At 41.1% G+C, this 23,046-nt stretch overlaps 1 protein-coding gene across 1 annotated transcript in view; it reads left to right on the top strand.

Moving 5' to 3' along the window:
• Nucleotides 1-18,435: 18,435 nt before the first annotated feature.
• BEST3 (bestrophin 3) overlaps nt 18,436-23,046 on the top strand; it is a gene marked incomplete at both ends in the record, with an annotated part of 36,498 nt that continues 31,887 nt past the window's right edge. The window contains 3 exons of the mRNA XM_079775458.1: nt 18,436-18,587; nt 21,766-21,860; nt 22,325-22,558. Of these exons, the coding sequence (XP_079631584.1) occupies nt 18,436-18,587; nt 21,766-21,860; nt 22,325-22,558 (481 nt within the window). The remainder of the gene's footprint in view (nt 18,588-21,765; nt 21,861-22,324; nt 22,559-23,046) is intronic.

The raw sequence follows: 23,046 nt of genomic DNA, 5'->3' as shown, positions 1-23,046 counted from the left end.
AGAATTTCCTGGGGCCCCCAAAGGAGGTGGGGACTTCATGGAAAGCTTCAATAATGATGTGAAACTAAGGGGGGTTCCCTCCAAGGCCCCTTCTCTGTCCATCTCCCCATGGAAGAAGTCCAATCTTGGGGGCCAGAATTAAGGCCATTGCCCACGTTTCCTGCTCCATATTAAAGTCCGGGCTAGCCCGGCATCCTGCATGTGGAGTCCGCATGGGCTTAAGGCCACATGGCCATGGGGAGAGAACACACGAACGCCTGGGCAGGTGCGTGCGGGTCACATAGCAAGCGGGAGTGAGAGAGCCAGAGAGAAGGAACTCCTTGTCTGGGGATCTTAACTTTCCAAGACTTTGCGTGCTTCTGAGGGGGTCCGTTCCCGAGCCAGCCCACTGTTTACCAGGCTGGGCTGACACAGAAGCCCCTTCCGTATTCACCACAGCTTCACTGCCCATGTGCCCGTCTCCCGCTTTGTCCCATCCCTTCCCCCAGTGGTCCGCAGGGAATGGACCTGTGGTTCCCTGGGGAGCGTGAAGGGTAGCTTCCTGGGGAAGCTGCCCAGATGACCATGCTTGTAACGTCTGGCCTCCCTTTTGCTCTCTTCCCTTTATTAATATTAATAAATAGCTTATTATCAATCATAAGGCTGACCCAGCATGACAAATCCTATGTCAGAGGAGGCAACAACTGGCCTTGGGGTTGAGCTGGTTTTTCTGTGAAGACACAAGAGCTCCATACAAGAATTGAAGCACGTGTGTCAGAGGTAGAGATAATTGCATATCCTCACACGTGTGTCAGAGGCAGAGAGAATTACACATCATCTGGAGTGGCTGCTCCCGTCGGCCTGGAATGTGGCCTAACCAGTTCCTGGAAGAGCTCCAGCTGCTCATCCTCTGAATCAGCTTAGAACCTACTTCCCTGCTACGTGGACAAAGACCCACATTCAACCTTAGGTCTGAAAGGTTCATTGGTGAGACTCAAACCTTCTCAGAAAGGTTATGTGCAGATGTACATTCACCATGAGTAGGTGCTGCCCTTTCAATAGTTCTTCATGGAAATTGCCCAAAAAGCTATGCATTTTCAAAATGTCCCTGTGCTTGGTGCACCCAAATGTTTGCATCCTGGAGTAATGCACTATCGTATTTAAGATGGGTGAGAGAAATGCTTTTCTTTCTTTTTTTAAACTTTTAAAAATATATATTTTTTATTGACTTTTTACAGAGAGAAAGGAAGAGGGACAGAGAGTTAGAAATATCGATGAGAGAGAAACGTTGATCAGCTGCCTCCTGCACACTCCCTACTGGAGATGTGCCCGCAACCAAGGTACATGCCCTTGACCAGAATTGAACCTGGGACCCTTCAGTCCGCAGGCTGACGCTCTATCCACTGAGCCAAACCGGTTAGGGTGAGAAATGCTTTTCTTTTGTCAAGTGGGAGTACAATTATGAAAGGGAAACCAGATTAATTTAAGGAGAGAATATATATAAGGAAGTTGTGGATCTGGAAAAATTATTCAGTGAAAACTATCCATCCCACCCTGCTGGTATGGCTCAGTGGTTGAGCGTCAACCCATTAACCAAAAGGTCACCAGTTCAATTCTCAGTCAAGGCACATGCCTGGGTTGCAGGCTTGATCCCTAGTAGGAGGCATGTAGGAGGCAACTGATAAATGTTTCTCTCTCATTGATGTTTCCATCTCTCTATCCCTCTCCCTTCCTCTCTCTCTAAAATAAAAATTAAAAAAAAAACAAAAAACTATCCATCCCATTACCTCCTGCTGGAAATTCTCATGTATACACAGGGGCATGTGTACCCGAGTTTGAAGACCATTGCTGTAGGCCACCTTATTTATTCATAGACACGGAAAACTGAAGCCCAATGCAGCGGCCAAACCAAGACCAGAACCTAGGTCTTCAACTTGCAGACCAATGAATGAATGGGTTCTCAGCTCTACCACACTGCCTTGTATTGTGACCTTGGATAAATCTGTTCCTTCTTTGAGACTTTCTTTTTTTTATCTGAAAAATGAGAGAAACAGACTAGTTGATCCCAATGCCAGATATCTTTCCTTTTTACCACCCGACCCACTCTCCAAACTTCATTCCATTCTGGGCCCCTAGAGGTGGATATCTTACCTAATAATAGACAAACATACCTAATAATAGACAAACATGTAAATTGACCATACCTCCACTATGCCACCAGCCAATCAGGAGTGATATGAAAATTAACCCAACAAAGATGGCAGTTAATTTGCATACACAGGCACTGAGTGATGGGGGTGGGATGCTTGCATCGTTGCCATGGCGATGATGCAGGCATTCTGCCCCACCCCAGGTCTCTCAGGGCCTCTGGGCAGGGTGGGAATGCGGGGCCGGAGCGGAAAGAGGCGGCTCCCAGAGCAGAAAGAGGCGGCTCGGGGTCTGAGCGGAAAGGGGCTGGGCCAGAGTGGAAAGGCGGTGCCGGCAGCCAGGGAAAGGAAAGCCCATTCTAGCACGAATCTTCGTGCATTGGGCTTCTAGTATAGTATAAACTACATCACTGGGCTCCCTTAACCTCTAGCTTCTGGTTGGGTGCAGCCAATGGGAGGCCCTGGGAGGAACTTGGAAGGCAGGTGGGGAGTCAGATTGGACCATTTGTTCATCTAGCTCCTTTGCTTGTTACCGTAAGATGCTTGTGTCTGCCCTTGATGGCCACAAATCCTATCCAGCATTCTTTTCTTTCAGCTGCTCTCTCCAGGTTCTGCTACTTTCTCCCTCCCCTCTCTCTTTCAGGCATGGGGATAGTAACATTTCCCTAGATCCGTGGTCAGCAAACTGTGGCTTGCAAGCCACATGCGGCTCTTTGGCCCCTTGAGTGTGGCTCTTCCACAAAATACCATGGCCTGGGCGAGTCTATTTTGAAGAAGTGGCGTTAGAAGAAGTTTAAGTTTAAAAAATTTGGCTCTCAAAAGTAATTTCAATCGTTGTACTGTTGATATTTGGCGCTGTTGACTAATGAGTTTGCCGACCACTGCCCTAGATCATTCCATCCTACTGGGTCCTCTTACCTACATCCTGCCCCGACCATTTTTCTGTTTAGATTAAATCTTTTCTCTAGGAAGGGAGAGGGACCAGAGGCAACTTAATTTAATATTCTCAATTTCTTTCCTTAATCCCTTAAATTTTTTTTGAAAAGGCAAATTAATGATGTCACTCTACACATATTTTCAAAATCTTGGCCCAGCTAAATGTGAAGATAAAAAGCAAAATAAGCAAAAAAAAAAAATGTTTTTAAGTGAGAAAGACATTTTTGTCTTTAACTTATTATTTTGAAAAATTTTAGACTTAGAGGAAAGTTGCAATAATAGTGCAGAGTTTCCATATACTCTTCACCTATCTTCCCATAATGTCAACATCTTACCTGACCACAGTACATGGTCAAAACCAGGAAGATAGCATTGACACAATACTGTTCACAATGTTCAGACCTTATTCAAAGTTTACCAGTTGTCCCACTAATGTCCTTCTGGTCCAAGATCCAGTTGTTGTGTTTCCTTAGTCTCATCCAATGTGTGACAGTTCCTCAATCTTGGTCTTTTATGACCTTGACACTTTTGAAGATTACTGGTCAATTGTTTTTTAAAATGTCCCTCAATTTATGTTTGTCTGTTTTCTCATGATTAGATTGTGGTTATGTATTTGGGGCAAGAATATCATAGAAGTGATGTTATGCCCTTCTTGGTGTATCGTTTTAAGAGTCCTGACATCAATATGACTTTTTACTGGTGAAGTTGACTTTGATCATTTGATCATTTGGTTATACAGTGTTGGCCAGGTGTCAGCTCTATAAAGTTACTACTTTTCTCCTTGTAACTGAAACTGTCTCGGGAGAAGATACTTGTTGACTATGTAAATATCCTATTTCTCAACACTTTTACCCTCACTTCTTTTAGTTTCCATTACTGATCCTTGTCTTTGCCTTATGGTGATTTTCTACTTCTATCATTTCTTCTGTCTTAAAGAACTATTTCTTCTCTCCACTTATTTATTTAGTCAATCATTTATTTGTATCAGTATAAACTCAGGTATACTTATTTTATTTTCTGGGTTATATCCGTTACTATCATTTTTTATTTTTTAACTCAACTTGTCCCAGCTTTCATTAGGAGCTTCTTCAAGTTGGTTCCTGTATCGTTTTTACATACTCCATCATTTTTCAGTACTTTCTTACTTTCAAGCACCATAACATGTTTCAGGCTTATCTTATATTTTTCCTGGCATCAATCATTTCTCCAAGGAACTCATTACTTATTTGCTTAATCCTAGTATACATATTAAGTAGTTTCAGAATTGCTAACCCCATATTGCTGAGGAAAAAATTACTAGCTAGAGTATAATATGTGCATAGGTATAGTTCTCTCTTTAGCCTTACACTGTATAATCAAAATAGTGTTTTTCAAAGTTAGTTGGTCCTTCCCCAACTCTTTTAGTATGATTACAATATTTACTAGTAATACAGTTATATCCACTTCTTACTCTTTATATTCTAATTTTGGATCCCCTGACATACTGGTTGATATTAATTAGTGTGGGGGGGGGGGCGTGGGGGTGCATGTGCAATATTATCATGATTCTAAGAGTCAGATCTATACTAATAGAGGAATACGCAGATTGTCTGGGACGCCGTCACAGTAACAGTAATGACCAGCAGGCTGCCTGGGGTGACAAGGCCGGCAGGGGGGTTAGTGAGGGACGAACAAATGACTGAATAAACAGGCTGCATGGGGCGACCAGGCTGGCAGGGGGGTTAGTGAGAGACGACCAAACGACTAAACAGCAGGCTGCGTGGGGCGACCAGGCAGGCAGGGGGGTTATTGAGGGATGACTGAAGAGCAGACTGCGTGGGGCGACCAGGCTGGCAGGGGGGCTGTTGTGGGTGACCAGGCTGGCAGGGGGGCGCAGTTGGGGACAACCAGGCCAGCAGGGGGAGGCAGTAAGGGGCAACCAGGCCAGGGGGGCGACAGTTAGGGGTGACTAGGCTGGCAGAGGGGGGCAGTTGGGGGCGACCAGGCTGGCACGAGGTCAGTAAGGGGTGACCAGGCCGGCAGAGGGGCAGTTGGGGGTGACCAGGCATGCAGGGGGGAGGAGTTGGGGGCGACCAGGCAGGCAGGGGGGGGCAGTTAGGGGAAATCAGGCTGGCAGGCAGAGGCGGTTAGGGGTGATCAGGCTGGCAGGGGGAGTAGTTAGGGGTGATCAAGCAGGCAGGCAGGTGAGCAGTTAGGAGCCAGTGGTCCTGGATTGTGAGAGGGATGTCCCCCGAAGGGTCCTGAATTGGAGAGGGTACAGGCTGGACTGAGGGGATCTCCCCACACACATGCATGAATTTCATGCACTGGGCCTCTAGTAAAAATATAAAAAGGAATATCAGGTAAATGTGACTCCCCAATCCCTATGGCCCCATTCCCACTTGCTTATTTTTTCTACCCCATTCCCACCCAATCCCTAAGTAACCAGTCTCATTAGGTTTAAAACTTCTTATATGTCTTTTATACAAATGAACAGATACATGTATATGTTATCTCCCCCTTTTTTCCATAAAAGGGGGCACACTATAGGCACTCTTTTTTTAAATAAATCTTTGTTTAGATTATTACAGTTGATCATCTTTTTTCCCCCCATAGATTCCCTCTGCCCAGTTCCCACCCCACCCTCTGCCCTTACCCCCACACCCCCACACACACTGTCCTCATCCATAGGTGTACGATTTTTGTCCAGGCTCTTCCTGCACCCCCCACACCCCCTTCCCCCACAAGAATTGTCAGTCCACTCCCTTTCTATGCCCCTGATTCTATTATATTCACCAGTTTATTCTGTTCATCAGATTTTTTAGTCACTTGATTTTTAGATTCACTTGTTGATAGATATGTATTTGTTGTTCATAATTTTTATCTTTACCTTTTTCTTCTTCTTCCTCTTCTTAAAGAATACCCTTCAGCATTTCATATAATACTGGTTTGGCTGTGATGAACTCCTTTAGCTTTTTCTTATCTGTGAAGCTCTTTATCTGACCTTCAATTCTGAATGATAGCTTTGCTGTGTAGAGTAATCTTGGTTGTAGGTTCTTGCTATTCATCACTTTGAATATTTCTTTCCACTCCCTTCTGGCCTGCATAGTTTCTGTTGAGAAATCAGCTGACAATCATATGGGTACTCCCTTGTAGGTAACTAACTGTTTTTCTCTTGCTGCTTTTAATATTCTCTCTTTGTCTTTTGCTCTTGGCATTTTAATTATGATGTGTCTTGGTGTGGAATTTGGATTCCTCTTGTTTGGGGTTCTCTGCACTTCCTGGACTTGTAAGTCTATTTCTTTCACTAGTTAGGGGAAGTTTTCTGTCATTATTTCTTCAAATAGGTTTTCAATATCTTGCTCTCTCTCTTCTTCTGGCACCCCCATAATTCGGATGTTGGTATGCTTGAAGTTGTCCCAGAGGCTTCTTACACTCTCTTCATATTTTTGGATTCTTTTTGCTTTTTGCTTTTCCAGTTGGGTGTTTTTTTGCTTCTTCGTATTTTAAATCTTTGACTTGATTCTTGCAATCCTCTAGTGTGCTGTTGGATCTCTGTATATTATTCTTTATTTCAGTCAGTGTATGCTTAATTTCTAATTGGTCCTTTTTCATATCCTCGAGGGACTCACTAAATTTATCGGTGGTTTCTAGAAAATTCTTGAAAAACCTTATAACCGTGGTTTTGAACGCTATATTCAGTAGTTTGCTGTCCTCCATTTCTTTCATTTGTGACCTGTTTCTTTGTCTCCTCATTTTGGCTGCTTCCCTGTGTTGATAGAGTGGCTTTGTGTGCTAGGTGTCCTATAGGGCCCAGTGGCTCAGCCTCCCCAGTTACCTGATGTGGACACTCTTGGTGCACCCCTTTGTGGGCTGTGTGCACAGTCTTGTTGTAGTTAAGCCTTGATTATTGTTGGTATCACTGGGAGGAATTGACCTCCAGGCCAATTGGCTGTGAGAATCAGTTGTGTCTATGATGGGAGAACTTCTGTGCTGGAGACACCCTTATGGGGCAGGACTTGCTTCAGTGGGGCTTTAGTGCTCACTGAGTCTGCCCCCTGAGTGTGTTCCTTATGGATCTGAGGAGTTGTAATCTGGATGGTCCCACTCTGACCACTAGGTACACTGCCTCTTGGGTCTCCAAGGAGGTGCAAATTTAGTCTCTACCTGAGGCCACCCAGCAGGAGCTATGGAGAGATCTGCAGATTCCTCTTCGTTGTTTGGGGTTTGGAGGTGCCCAGATGAGGCCCAGCTGTGAAGCAATGCAAGCTGCTGTGGAGCCTTGGGCCTTCTTTTGGAAGTTCTGGGGCTCTCTGACCCAGCTGCAATTTGTTAGGTAATTTTAGATTGCAAAGGGCCTGGCCATTCATATGCAAAAGCCTCTGTGCACAGCTAGGATGGGGTTGTAAATTGGGTGGGGCGGGGTCTCAGGGAATCAACAGGGTGAAGCAAACAGGAATGGCTGACCTTCAGCCCTGTCCTAAGAGGCCCCCAGGTCTCAGTGTCCCTTGGTAATTGCTGCAAGCACCTCTGAGAGAAAGCCGCCCTCGAGTTCCGCCTGATGCCAGACAGTCCAGTTTCTCCCTGTATGAGTCTGGGTCCCCAGAGTCTCACCTGGAACTGGAGTTCAGTAGTTGGGAGCTTGTGTCTCCCTCCCAATTGAAAAAGACAACAGCGTACTCAGTTGCCAGCCCTTTCCGCGCGCGCCTCCATACCTCCGCCCTTTACTTCCGCACTTCCTCTGAGTCTCAGTGTGCTTTTCTCTTTCCTTCTAGTTGTAGAATTTCCACTCAGCCAGCCTTCCTATGGTTCTGGATGATGTCCATTTTGTCTTTTAGTTGTAGTTTTGAAGTAATTGTGCGAGGCAGCAAGTTCAGGTGTTTACCTATGCCGCCATCTTGGTTTCTCCTAGGCACTCTTTTTTATTATTGAATTACAATTCATATAACATAAAATCAATTATTTTAAAGTGTACAATTCACTGGTATTTAGTACATTCACATGTTGTACAGTCATCACCTCTATTTAGCACCACAATATTTTCATCACCCCAAAAGGAATCCCCACACCCACTGAGAAGTTACTCCTCAGATCCCCTCTCCCATAGCCCTTGTCAATGACTAATCTGTTTCCTTTTTCTGTGGATTTACCTATTCTGGATATTTAATATAAATGGAATAATACAATATGTGTGACCTCTGGTATCTGGCTTTTTTCACTTAGCATAATGTTTTTGAGGCCCATCCAGATTGTAGCATGCATGGGTACTTTATTCCTTTTAATGGCTGAATAATCATTCTATTTATGGATGTACCACATGTTGTTCATTCATCAGTTGATACGCATTTGGGTTCTTTCCAACTTTTGGCTATTGTGACCGGTGCTGCTGTGAACACTGTAAAAGTTTTTATTTGAATCTGGTATATTTTCAGTACTTTGTGATCTAGACATAGAAGTAGAATTGCTGAGTCATACGGTAATTTTAACTTTGTGAGAAACAACCAAACTGTCTTCCACAGCAGCTGCACCACTTGACATTCCCACCAGCAATGGACCAGGTGTTTCCAAGTTCTCCACATCTTCCCATGCGTTTATTATTTCCCATGTTTACTTGTTTTAATTATAGCCATCATAATGGCTCTGAAGTGGTATCTCCTGGTGGTTCTAATTTGCATTTCCCCAATGACTAATGATGTTGAGCATCTTTTTGTGTGCTTATTTGCTGTAGACACTCTTTTGCATTTTTTTCACTCAATACATCCTGGAAATCACTCCATATCAATTTATAGAGATTGGTCTTATTCTTTTTTGCACCTACATAGTTCTCCATTTTGTGGATTACCATAGTTTATTCAACCAGTTGCCTGTGTATGGGCACTGAGGTTCTTTCCAACATTTTGCAATGGCAAATAAATAATGCTGCATTTAATAAGTTGGTACATATGTATTTTGTACTATGGAGCTATTCTCCAAAGTGGATTCTTGGAAATAGGGTTGCTAGGTCATAAGGTAAGTGCATACACTAGCTATTAATTATGTTAAGTATTGATAAAGTTAGCAGGGATAAATACAAAAAATTAAACATTTCCCTAAAAGGGTTTGCAGAAGGGAAGCCCAAGACAAACAATCACCTAGTTTTGTAGAGTGAAGGAAAGAAAACTTGTATGAAACAATTTTTCCTCTTATCTTTTTATTAAAAAGATAATGCTATACTAAGGGATAGTGGCCTCGTTAACACAAATATACCTCATGTTGCTAAAGGTAGGATTTGTTTTTATAGGGTGCCATGAGGTCTACTAGAAGTTGAGTCCTATGAGTGTGCTTTTAACAACTCAATTTTGTGTTTTTAATTTAATCCAACTAATAATCTGGTTGGAAAACAGGATGAGAGAGAAAATGAGTCATCCCAAAGCTATCAGAGTAAGCAGGGGTTGATGAGTGTAGAGAGGAGGTATCCTTAATTCTCAATTTACTTTAATTTTTATCTTACAGAAATATTAAAATATATCAGAATGGGCTCTGAGATACCACTTTAACAGTGGACCTGAATAGCCACATCGCTCATAAAGTCTGCTATTGGGATTTAGTCATTAAATTCTTCTAAAGGACTTTCCTAATTTAATCTTCATCAAGAATCATATCCCCTATCTCAGAAGGTCAAGAACCCCCAGGCACCTTCTGAAACACAAGAATGATATCATCACTACTTAGACCGTCATCAAAGAACATAGACTGTATTCATCCTTTCATTACACTGTTATCTTACAGGGTGTGCAATGAATTTGTCACTAGCCAAGTGAGCGCTCATTCCCATGCCTGGAGCAACATGATGCTCTGGAGTAGTCAACAGGAAGTAGACGCCAATTTATATCTATCTCTATCCATCTTCAAGTACTTTGTTGCTATTTAATGTGCAGTGGTCTCCTACTCTGGATCTCCTTGAGGTTAGTAAAAAGAGGGGAAAAAAGGAAAAATCAGTGAGAGGTAGTGTTACAGATGGTTTGCCTAGAAGAGACCATTCACACTCCTACTCAAAGTCCTGAGTTAGCTCAGGGCACAGAAACTCAGAAGCGAGGTGACCACATAGAATGCAGATGTAGCATAATCCCCAGTACAGGCAGAAAGCAGAGTTGGTACTCAGGGCTTCCTAAATGATATTTGTCTTTAGCTTTCTGGAGTGCTGAAAAACCTGTACATCCTCAGGAAAAATATGGAGTCCTTTTTTTTTTTTTAACTCTATAAAAACCATTCATATGAAAAAAAGATTAGCTAAACCTCTGAATCAAAATATATGTTCATTTATTCATTCCACCAATATTCATAGGGTGCCTACTAAATTCCAGATGCTTATCTGGTCAATGGATATAAAGCAATGAACAGAAAAGTCATGGAACCTGTCCTCATGAAATTTACAATCATGAGAAACAGTGGAAGTCTCTTTGGCCTCTTTTCAAATGAATTCATTCAATATATATATTTATTGAACTGGAGGTCCTTTGTTCTCATCAGTGAACAACACAGCTAGCCCCCTGCCCTCATGAAACTTCTAAGAGGGATAAACAGACAGTAAACACAAAAACTGTGTGAACTATAGGATATACAACGTGGGGCAAAAGTAGGTTTGCAGTTGTGAGTACATGAAACACAGTTTATTCTTTATTATTCTTTATTTATTATTGTGTTATTTTTCATACAAACAACTGTGAACCTACTCTTGTCCCACCCTGTATTCAAAGGAGATAAGCAGTGTGGATAAAAAACAAAAGTAGCCCTAACCGGTTTAGCTCAGTGGATAGAGCGTCGGCCTACGGACTGAAGGGTCCCAGGTTCGATTCCGGTCAAGGGCATGTACCTTGGTTGCAGGCACATCCCCAGTATGTGCAGGGGGCAGCTGATCGATGTTTCTCTCTCGTCGATGTTTCTAACTCTCTATCCCTCTCCCTTCCTCTCTGTAAAAAATCAAAAATAAAAATAAAAGTAGCGCAGTACGAGGGATCAGGATGCTATGGGGCGAGAGCGCTCCTCATAAATGCAGTCAGCAGCAATTTTAAGTAGGGTGATTGGTTTATTGAGATGTTTGAGCAGGATTTGAAAGAGGTGAGGGAGACAGCCCCTTGGAGACCCGGAGGAAGAGTGTTCCAGGCAGGAAGACTGGCCATTTTAGGCTTTAAGATCAGGCCTTACCTGATATGTTGGAGGAAAGAAAGGGGACCGGTATGGCGGCAGAGGGGTCCACAGATTAGGTGAGAGTGAAAGAAAATGAGAGCAGAGATGGAATGAAAACAAGTCATGAAAGACCTTGCAGACCATGGAAGGCCATGCCTTTTACTCAGAGAAATCAAGAGCCATTGAGGGGTTTTGAGCGGAGGAGTGACTTGACTCACCTGATTTACCTTTAATAAGATCACTCTGCCTTTTTGTCAGAACAGACTGGAGAAGCAGGGAGGGCTGCTGGGAGAATGAGGGTGGTGGTTCTGATGAGGTGCGAGCAGTGGGGACGGGGATGTGAGATGAGAGAGTGAGGGGACAGATTCTGAGTATATTTTGAAGTGGAGCCAATAGGATTTGCTGCAAGTGTGGACTATGGTGTGAGAGAAAGAGAGGAGCTGAGGCTGACTGCAAAGTTATTGGCCTTTTTGGAGGAAGGAATCTTCAACTGGGATGAAAGATTGCAGGTAGAGCATGTCTCGGGGAAAAGTTTTAGGCAAGTTGAGTTTGAGATGTTTATGGAAATATCAAGTATGAATCTGGATTTGGGTAAATTATCTGGGTTACAGGTCTAAATTTGGAAGTGGCATCAAATAAGATTTTATTGCACATGATTAATATGAAAATATAGATGTTATTTTAAAAATACAAAATTATATGTAATAAAACTGAAGATTTTCTTTCACTCTCTTACTCCAAACCCACTACTCTCCCCAGCAGTAATCACTACTAAAGAGTTATTATGTGTTAAGAAACTAAAAAGATTCTGAATGCTCAATGCACCATATTTGAGAAGCAGAACCAACAATTGTTTTTCATTTCCACATGCATTTTATCACCTAAGAAAAGGGATTTTAGAACTGTCCAAGTATTTACGCATAGAATTGTTCCTATATACTTGTATCTTCCCTTTACCCATACAGTACAGTAATGTAATTTCCAGAATGGGTGAAGGAGCAGAATTTTACAGCTGTTTGAAATAAACAATATACTTAGATTTGCATGCCTTTTCATGTGGGAAATTAAACTGATTTTTTAAAGATATATCTTTATTGATTTCAGAGAGGAAGGGAGAGGGAGAGAGAAATAGAAGCATTAATGATGAGAGATAATCATTGATCAGCTGCTTCCTGCATGCCCCACACTGAGGATCGAGCCCACAACCCAGGCATGTGCCCAACCAGGAATTGAACCTTGACCTCCTGGTTCATAGGTCGGCACTCAACCACTGAACCACACCGGCTGGGCTAAACTGATGTTTCAGTTGGTTCCATGTTGCCTTTTTTTTAGCAATCTGTAATATATCTGAGCTAAGCAGTACTATCTATTTAAGAAATAGTATTGATTGTAAAGTACAGGGTACCTTTAAGCACCATAGTAATAATTCTCTAGACTTTAAGCATTTATCCTAAAATAGCACAAAGTTTCTGTACCTTCCACTAGAAAAAGATAACCTTCAGAATTTGAACTAATGCATTTCTGTTTTGCTGAGTTGACAATTACTCTATGTAAGGCAAGTAATGATGACTCCTCAAATATCCAGTTTCTTATGAGTTTAGAGCTTCAGCTATAATGAAAGTCAATAGTCTTTCTAGTCCTAGGAGTTCGCTCTTTCTCCCCTGAAATCAAAGAGGAAAGATTAATTAATTAAGGGGGTTTTCCCATTGTTTTGTTTGATTTTTGGCAGAGTTTTCTCTGCAACATTTATCAGGAACCTCCACACATCTGGATGGACACATGACTTATCCCAATCAGCTGCTGATCCATCAAGGCAACCAGTAAATAGGAAAAAAACAAGAAAGAGTAAGGCATGCATCCATAAGAAACTTACAGTCCCACTGAGCCAATAAAAACTTACCAGTAGGGAAGAAAATATCACCGTGAGGGGTTCGCAAACCAACGGAACCAAAGTATTTTGCTGTGGAAAACCAAACAACAGCAAAACACCTTAATGAATGAATGTTCTCGAAGTTTACTTTATGAATTTTTCTCGATACGTTGACACTGACTACTGTCTTTTTTTCTAGAGAGATCCAGCACATAGCAAAATTAATAAGTCTCAGAAACAATTAACAGAAAAACTGAGGATCAGCTTACCGTACTTAGTTCAATAACTTTATTTTGGGGGCACATGAGCTCCTAATTGTGATTTAATTTTGCTGATAAAATGTTTCTATTCGCAGGGTCAAATGAAGAATATCAACATTACATGACACCCTGAAAAGAACTTTGTAACCTGAACAAATTTGAAATCATATTCTCTTCTCGTTTTTCATGAGCAAATGGGCTCAAAGGGCAAAGCAAAGGTTATATCCGACTACTCTTTCCTCCTCCCCTTCCTCCCCTACCTCCCTCTTGTCCTCCACCTTCCAGTGGTAGTTTTCCTCTGGGCTCTCTCTAACCATCCTTCCTCTGCTTCACACTCACCCACCACCCTAAGTTCATACCAGAACAACCTTAATAACCTTCAAACTGATTCCTTCCTGTAGTTCCTGCCCATTCAAGTCCACCAGTCACCCTTCTCACAGACTCACCTTTCTGCAACACAGATCTTCCTCAAGCCCTTTTCCTCTTCAAATGTTTACTGATCCCTTATTCCCCATCTAATAGTGTCCAAAAGTCAGAATCAAATCCTCCAAAATACAACAATTTCTGGTCTTTGATTAATATTTGAATGCAAAATTTCCCATACACATGACTATGTACAACCACGCACTCAAACGAAATTTGCAAAAAAAAGATTTCTCACATCAGTGGAGATCAGTTTAAAATGAATGGGGGCTTTTAAAATAACAGGTTCTCCTTTAGGAAGTGGTGGTGAGTGGCTACTTAACTTGTTTTCTGTTTCCTTAAGGAACAAAGGGTGTTTTATCCTGACACCTATGGATTGAATGTCAGTATTCCCATCACTTAGAAATGATCAGTTTTTCGTTTTTATGAATTGTCCTGCCACTGAAGGTTGAGTGGAATCAGCATCAGATGTGTTTATCAGGACTGTTGAAAACCAAAGTGGTAGGGATCACATAACTTGATGCTTGTTGTCAAAAGAAAATACGCCCTAGCCGGTGCGGTTTAGTTGGTTGGGCATCAGCTGGTACACCCAAAGGTACCTGGTTCAATTCCTGGTCAGGGCACATGCCTGGGTTGTGCAGGAGGAAGCCTGATCGATGTTATGCTCTCATTTCTCTCTTCTCCCTTCCTCTCTCTCTGAAAATCAATAAACTATTCTTTAAAAAATAAAATATGACTGGTAGTGTTACTTCATAGAGCCCTGAAATTGCCTAAGTGTCTATCATAATGTTTGTTGTTAATTATGAGTTAAAATATGTTCTACAAAAGTCTATAAAGATGAACTTTATGCCAAGCGATTATCACCCCTCTAGGGCAGCACGGGAGAGTACCACTCCCTTCTTCACCTGTTGTTTTATTCTTTATTTTTTAATACACATGTGACACTTTTAGAATCTAGGAAAATGTCTATTTGAAACAATGAACTTTCAAATTTTCTTCAACAAGTCACATGAACAGTTAACTTTGTGATTTGGTGTTTGTCAGATATTTTGGAAAAGGCTATCGTGGCTTGTCCCCTCTAAGGAGTTCATTTCTAAATGACATCTTTCTATACCAGGTAGGAACAGCCGCCAGACTCACAGCTCACTAACGGGAGTTTGCTCACTCAATCTAATCATTGTTGACTAATTTGAATTTAGAATATTATCTGAACCTTGATTACTCATTCGTCAAAGCAGCCTGATGGGAGAGAAGAACACGATCGCAATGTCGGCGACAGCAGCCACAGTGCCCGGGGGAAGTCAGGTCTCCAGTTACGCAGGCAGGACCGCCAGGAATCAGGCCAGGTTTCAGGGCTACCGTACCTACAATAAAAGATGCAAGAGTGAAAATTTAAAATATATATATTCCAATGTTTCCATTTCATAAGCACTTGACTTTAGACTTACTAAAATTTCATAGCATCTATCCATCTTGGAAACCTTTCTAAATGCAACACCAGGTCTATCCTACCACTTTTGACAGCAACCCAAATATAAAATGTACACAACTGTATATTTGCTTTTAAAACGTTCACAAATTTACCCAAATGTACTAAGAGAAGTATCTTAGTGAAGACAAGATGATAAGCAAACAAAAAAAATCCTTATGGAATATTCATTGCGCACGGGGCTCCATGCTGGAACCATGAACAGGGATGCGGCAAGAAATCAGACACCTACAACCGTCTTGGCCCGAAGGTGCTCATAGTTTGATAAAGAAACCAGTCTCATGCAGCTGAAACTTAAGAAAACTGTAGAAACACTTTTAAATGTGTGTCTTCCCAATTTTAGAAGCATAATTTCCTACATCTTCCTCCACAAAAAAGTACATGTTCTTGTAGTTGTTTTATTTAAGCTTAAGGTGCTTGGTGCCCATGTTACTTTAGAGGGTTTGGGAAAATTATGAGAATTGGTCCTGAAACTATTCATGTCGCTATTTAAAGAATGCTCTCTAGAACTCTCTCTTTTGAGAAGAAAAAATATGGTGGCATAATCTAAGAGAAAACATTGTTAATAACTAGAAAATCCTCCTAGCCAACCATGGAAAGATAACAAAGGTAGCAAATCCGTGTGTAATCTCTTCCCACTACCCGGGCCATCGCACGCAATGCTTCTCTGTGCTCTTCTAAAAGCCAGTCTCTCTCCAGCATGCATGCTTGTTGCTTTTAATGGAAGAACAAGAGCACTCTCCATACCTCTCCAATGAGTGTAAATCCTGTTTATATTCTTGTCTGCCCCGGTTTATGGCTTCAGGAGAATTCACTCTGTGTTTTGAGCACACACGGCCTGTCCTAATTCCCTTTTTTGGCCGGTGGAGCCTCCTCGGAGCTCTTTAGGGGGAAAATGGCTCTTTCTTCCTTGATCCCAGGGCAAAGTCAAAATGAAAATAACAGACCTAACCGGCCCGTCCTCCTTCACGTCACCTCCGACTTCTCATTCAAAGGGGTACTCGGGGCGGCAGGTGGAGTTATAATTATAGATTAGAAAAAAGCCACATCAGCAGCTGCTGCTTCTGTTTGTTCCCGGCTATAACTGTCATCATTGGGCAAATTGGCATAAACAGGCCTCCACAAGTGGAAAATCATTTAACCCCTGTGCTTGTCTGGGTGCTCTCAGTGGCCAGAAAACAGAAAGAAAACCTGACTGTGCACGAGCAAAGGGTGAAACCGAGAGTGCCTCGCCGACCGGGAGGGCCCTGGTCAGGGGGCGCCTGAAGATTTTCTTTCCTGTCGGAGACTCCAAATCAAATAAATAGGTTAGTGCCCAGAGAGTACACCTCTGCGTTTTCATTCCGACCTCTCCTCTATCTGGTCTTTGTTTTTCTGACAGAGCTTAACGACAGGGCTGAACTGTTCCATGAAAGAGAGTTATTTGAGGAATATGCTTTAAAACGGCTGTGATATTTATGAAAAGGGCTGAATTTATTATGGTCCTCTCCCAGTTTTGGCTGTGTTCACATTAGACAAATAGACAAGGTAAAGGTGGAAATATGAAACTGGTGCTGTGGCGTGAGTCCCATCCTTTCGTAATGCCACTCGCTCATGCCAAAAGGCCGTGGGTTGTTTTTTTAATTGAAATCAGGAATATTGAAGGCTTAAGTTGGTGATTACCAAAACAAAAAAGTAATACCGTGAATAGAGTCCCAGAGTTTTATTTCCTTAGGGAAACAGGCAAATTAGAATTGGATTGTTTTCCCAGCTCGAAATAAAAGCAGAACTTCTTCTTGTTTATAGTAAAATGTGTGCTATAGGCTACTTTATACAAGAAATTGGCTATAGGATTTATTTCTTGTGTCTTGTACAATTCTGCCTAAAAGCTCTACTGTATAATTTCAGTCTAAGTAGCTCCCTAAGACTTTCCTCATAAATCCCTTGGAGAAAAATCAAAAGGTTTCAAAGAAATCTCATTTTACCTGGGTTCCATGTTAGAGAGTAGTTGAGCAGGAATTTCAAAGATTAGCTTTGGGCCATCTTCTCAAAACCTGAATGTTTAATCTCTTGGTGAAAAACAATGGAATTCCCAAGAACTCACTGAAAACTGAGTTTTGGGGCCCAGTTCTCATCCTACCCACACCCCTGGAACAGCTCCAAGTGGAAAGAGTCCTAAATAACGGCCTCGATTTTTTTAGCTCCAAACAGAAAGTGAGCCATCCCTACGCAATTTGTGCTACATTTTTCAATGGGAAAGTGCACCTTTGTTAGTATCACTGCGGCCCAACATTTGTCTATCTTTTAAAGTACCCAGAGTGCCAGCTATGCACTCGGAGCTCCATTAGAGAGACACCAATCCAATTAAAACCAGCACAAGCAATCCATTAACTTCCCACAAGGGCTTGCTTCTTTTTTTGTTTCTTTTTTTTATTTTTTTTTATTTTTACTGATTTCAGAGAGGGAGAGAGAGGGAGAGAAAGACAGAAACATCAGTGATGAGAGAGAATCACTGATCGGCTGCCTCCTGCACACCCCACACTGGATCAAGCCCACAAACCGGGCATGTGCTCCGACTGGGAATCGAACCGTGACCTCTCAGTTCATAGGTTGATGCTCAACCACTGAGCCACACTGGCGGCGTGAGTCTTGCTTCTTTCTAACAACATCTCCTGATTTCTAAAAAGAGAGCCATACTTCCCCTTTGGAAGTTTAAGGGTAAAATAAATAAATACCTCTGTACATACTTTAGCAAATAAAGGCCCAAAGAATAAGTTTGGCCACTGCTTTTGAAAATGTCAATCAATATAGCATATGAATACCCCAAATCTTCCTGTGTGTTAAGAAAGTATATGATAGGTAATATGACAACCTATCTCATATATCTCATTTATGTATTCAAATATTTATGGAGGAATGTCTATGTAATCTAAAAGTAATATTTAGAAATTAAGGCAAGCTTCCAATTGCTGATATTACTCTTTCCAGAGATGGTTTTCCTCCTTTTTCTACTAAGCACTTTAGCACCAAGATGGTGGTAGTGTCCAAATTCCAAATTGTACAAACTGAGAAAGGCAAAAAGAGGGGAGATGACTGACTGGTTGATGGGGTGGGTTTCCTTTGAGATGCAGACTTTTGCTTGGTCTGAAATGTGCTTCTTACTTGTATTTTGTCTTCTTGCTCTTCTAGAAAAAAAAGCTATCCAAGATGACTGTCACTTACTCCAGTAAGGTAGCCAATGCGACTTTTTTTGGATTTCATAGGTTACTCCTCAAGTGGAGAGGCAGCATCTACAAACTACTGTACAGGGAGTTTATTGTTTTTGCTGTTTTTTACACAGCAATAAGTTTGGTGTACAGGTACTTTCCTTTGCATGTCTCCCTCGGTGGCCATCAAGTATCACGTGAGAATACAGTCTCAAAAACCTGAGCCCTGCGGTGGCTCCTGACTTTGGCGTATGGAACCTCCTTTGCACGATCCTCTCTGTTGCCTTCTCCCCGGGACAAGGGTATTTTACTCCACACCGACCGTTTCTAGGATGGTGAATAGACTCACCCTGTCATGTTCAGGTGGTTCTCATTCCAGCCCCTCATGAAGTGATCGTGACGAGGCATTAGTTGCGGGTCAAGAATGTTGCGAGAGGCACAGAATGGAAGAGTTATACTTACTAGTAGATCCCCGATATGTAATGATTTTGAATGGCAAAGTCCACAAATGAATAATTTCTGGTGCCTCTCTCAACTATGTCGCTCATAGTTAGAATTTGTAATTTGAGAGCTTATAGCAACTACCATTGTAATGAACGTATTTGTGGTTGGTGTCTATCAGGCATAGACACCTAATCTAGGAAATTCCCTTCCTTTTGCCTGGAGTCCACCAACCTCACCAATACCTCAACTAAAGAAAAGGCCAGAAAACTCACTGATTGTCTTTATATCTTCTGAGCTCAGGCTGTGCTATATTTACAAAAGGGGGTGTTTATTCCTTATCACTTCACAACCTGTGCCTGTCAGATTGACAGAAAATGTGAGCAATATTATGTCCAAAAAATACTTTTATGACTAAAAATTAGTCTTAATACAATTTTACCAGTATTATAAAATAGAAGCTTTATTAGCTTTTTTAAATTAAAATTGATTGCATATATTTCTTCTCTGGGGAGAATTAAAACAAAATAGAAAAGCTCAAAGTTTTTGAGGCTGTATTTCCACCTTTTCTATGTACATCCATTTGTTATTTTTCTTCTGCATACAAATGAACACATTTGTATAGCATTGCTCTCACCTACATTCTTCCTTGCAGCAATAGGACCCCACTTGAAGAAGAGGGATATTAATTTGGTTAGCTGATAATTATCAAAAGTAAAATAGAAAGATCTATGTAGCTAACTATCAAAATCACTATTTCAATAAACATATATATTGGTATACATTTTGGCCAAATATCTTTAAATGGAATGTCTTATTAAAAACCTCTAATAATTTTTCAGATATCTCTGATAATAGTATTTTGACAACTTATTTATGTCTTACCTAATCCTTCAGAATATGAGATGATGAAAGACACATGACACGGATTGTCTCCGTTTATTTTTACTAATGTGAATTATTGCTGCTACTGCTGCTTAGAATAGAATAGCCCTTAGAACGGTTGCATTGTAGCCAGAAATGCTCCATGGAGCTTTAACTTTTGCTCCAATATCTTATTTACACCCCACAAAATTATATGCATATATTTTTTTCTAAAAACCAAAGAGTGCTTACACTTATAACAATAACCATTAGTTCAAGTCATTCTTCATTTTTTGAAGTCTAATTGTAAAAGCTTGTTAAAATAGATCCTTATATCTTGATCAAAGGTACACCAAAAACTATAGGTTGAATTTGTCAAAAAAGTCAAGTATACATGTAGAAAAATATAGACATAGTTTTCTTCTTGTGTCTACAAATGACCCTAAGTTTTTTTTATCCTATTAAAGGCAAATAAATATATTTAGCAAAAGTCATAAGACAGCGCCGGAATTCATTAATTTGATTACATATCTTCCTAATTTTTTATGGATTTGACAAAATAATCGCTATAGTGCTTTCTAACTAGTAAAATTTCTATGTGTCTATTAGTTAAATATTTTTTCCTTTAGCCAATTATTAATAATAACAATCACTTTGTTATTGATTAAGTACACCACCAGGTGTTATGTTGTTTTATATCTTATTTAATCCTCATAACATCCCTGATGCATAGATATTATTATCCCCATTTACACATGAGAAAACAGAGGCTCAGGGAGATTTTAAAATATGCTCAAAGTTAAATCTGTAAGTGGCAGATCTGGAATTCAAACCCGGCTTCCCCTGACCCTCTGGCCTGAGCTTTCCACCATTAAATTCTCTTTGACCATTTCTATTTGAGTATCCGAAACCATTCTGGCTGTAACTTTTCATCAGCATGACCCGATGGGCTCTGCAAAGAGGTGATGCCTCTCCCGCCAGCTTCTCCTGACTCCAGAATTTCTGACACCTCTTCCAAAGCTGAGGCCCACCCCACGCCCCATACCCCGCACCCCTTCTTTGTCAGCACCAGCTCCCATTCCTTCATCTGCAATCTGATTGGTGGCTCACTGTTCCCTCATTATCCCTCTACTTCCTTTATCTAAGTTCTACAGACCCAAATAGGCCTCTGAAGCATGTTGACATGGGCCTTTCCAAGGGCTTCCTTTCTCCTTTGGAGCAGCTACACTCATTCACTCACGCAAATTCATCTCTGTTGCTTCTCTTTCCAGATTTTGATCATTATTAACCTGCCTGGAGACATTCCTTCTGACTCTGAATCTCCTCCCTGCAGCATAAATATTAATAATAGTTCCATTAAATGAATTTATGTTTTAACAGTATCATGAAGTGAATTTGGGTCAGATCTATAATATAAATTTTGATATTTATACTATGTTAATATAAACCCACCAAATATAATAATAATAATTTCCACTTCTAATTGTTAAATCTCTTATTTTATATTTTAAATAATTGCAGGCTTTAAAATAAAGTTATAATATCCCTTGAAATACAATACAGAAAATCAAGAATGTGCTGAGTAGCATATTCAAGAAAAAGTAAGATCAAGATGTCAAAATCAGGGTGATGATTCAATAATAACTTAATTACTGTAATCCTCTTAATCAAGATTTTTTTCTCTTTGAGTACATCTAATGAATGATTGAAAAACAAACTATTTTATGAGGTATTGTGCTCCAAATCCAATGCATTAATCATATAAAAGTTTAAAATATAAAGTCTTTAAAAATAAAATGTTTAATAAATCTAGTGGCCAATAACATTTATGTACTACTAGTAAAAACATTAGTACTGGAAAGATTCAGCTTTTGAGATACATCAGCTTAGGTAGAAAGGAAAAAGTTATTGCTCCTTAAAAAATTTTTTAAAGATTATTTGTGCTTAATTGTTTGCACTGAATATCACTTGCAAAGCAGGTGCAGAAGTATAATATAAAGGGCTGTGCATTTTATTTTTGCTCCAGATTGTTACTTACAGGAGCCCAAAAACGTTACTTTGAAAAATTATCAATTTACTGTGACAGATATGCTGAACAAATTCCAGTAACCTTTGTGCTTGGTAAGTATAGGTCACACGCAGAATGCAGCCGCACAACTGTCTCCGTTAGGATGACACCGATGACCCTGCATGGGAGTGTTTCTGAGCTGCAAGGCATGCCTGAAAAGCCACCGCTTGCCATAGAACAAGAATCACCCATAAGGCTCACCTTCAGGGCTGCTTTCGCTAAATTAATCCCAAACAAGTTTGAGGTAATGATCTGCTATTGGACAATGAAGCTTTCTCTTCACTAACCCTCCATTGTTGCTGTCAATTTTTGAGTTCTAATACCCACTTTACTGGGTGCTATGGCATTGCCAGGCACAAATTACATTTTTTTTTTCTGGAGGGCGACATCATAAGGTCTGGATAACAACGTATTTTTATAGCCCAAACCGTAAAAAGGCTAAAATTCTGCTAAAAGCATCAGTGTTGACGTGTCTGCTCTAAGAAAAGTGCTTTATGGTTTTCCTGCTGTTCTACAGGGTTTTATGTTACTCTGGTAGTGAACCGATGGTGGAACCAGTTTGTGAACCTGCCCTGGCCAGACAGGCTGATGTTCCTCATCTCCAGCAGCGTGCACGGGAGGGACGAGCGCGGGCGCCTGCTCCGGAGGACACTGATGCGCTATGTCAACCTCACGTCCCTGCTCATCTTCCGCTCGGTGAGCACCGCTGTGTACAAAAGGTTTCCAACGATGGACCACGTGGTGGAAGCAGGTACTGTGAATGGCTTTTCCTCCCATGGGCTCCTCTCAACCTATATGGGAACCTTCAAAATTCCTTTGAAAATCCCTTTTATTCATTCATTCATTCATTCACGAAATATTTATTGGTTAACTACTATGTGCTAGAAACAGTCTTCAGAGGGGGAAATGATAAGACATGGTTCCTGCCCTCAAAAGGTTTACTCGAGGGTTTGGAGGAGGAGAAGCAATAGTCACATGGCCTTTAGGTAAATATGGTAACTATTATCATCTTTATTTAAACCATCTAGCCCCAGCTGGTTTGGCTCAGTGGATAGAGCGTCGGGCTGGGGAATGAAGAGTCCCAGGTTTTGATTCCGGTCAAGGGCACAAGCCCAGGTTGCAGGCTCAATCCCCAGTAGGGGGTGTGCAGGAGGCAGTTGATGGATGATTCTCCCTCATCATTGATGTTTCTATCTCTCTTTCCCTCTCCCTTTCTCTCTGAAATTGATAAAAATATAT

Source organism: Cnephaeus nilssonii (genome assembly GCF_951640355.1).
Source record: "Cnephaeus nilssonii genome assembly, chromosome: 6".
In the NCBI taxonomy this organism is placed as follows: Eukaryota; Metazoa; Chordata; class Mammalia; order Chiroptera; family Vespertilionidae; genus Cnephaeus; species Cnephaeus nilssonii.
This window is presented reverse-complemented; position numbering and strand designations above follow the sequence as displayed.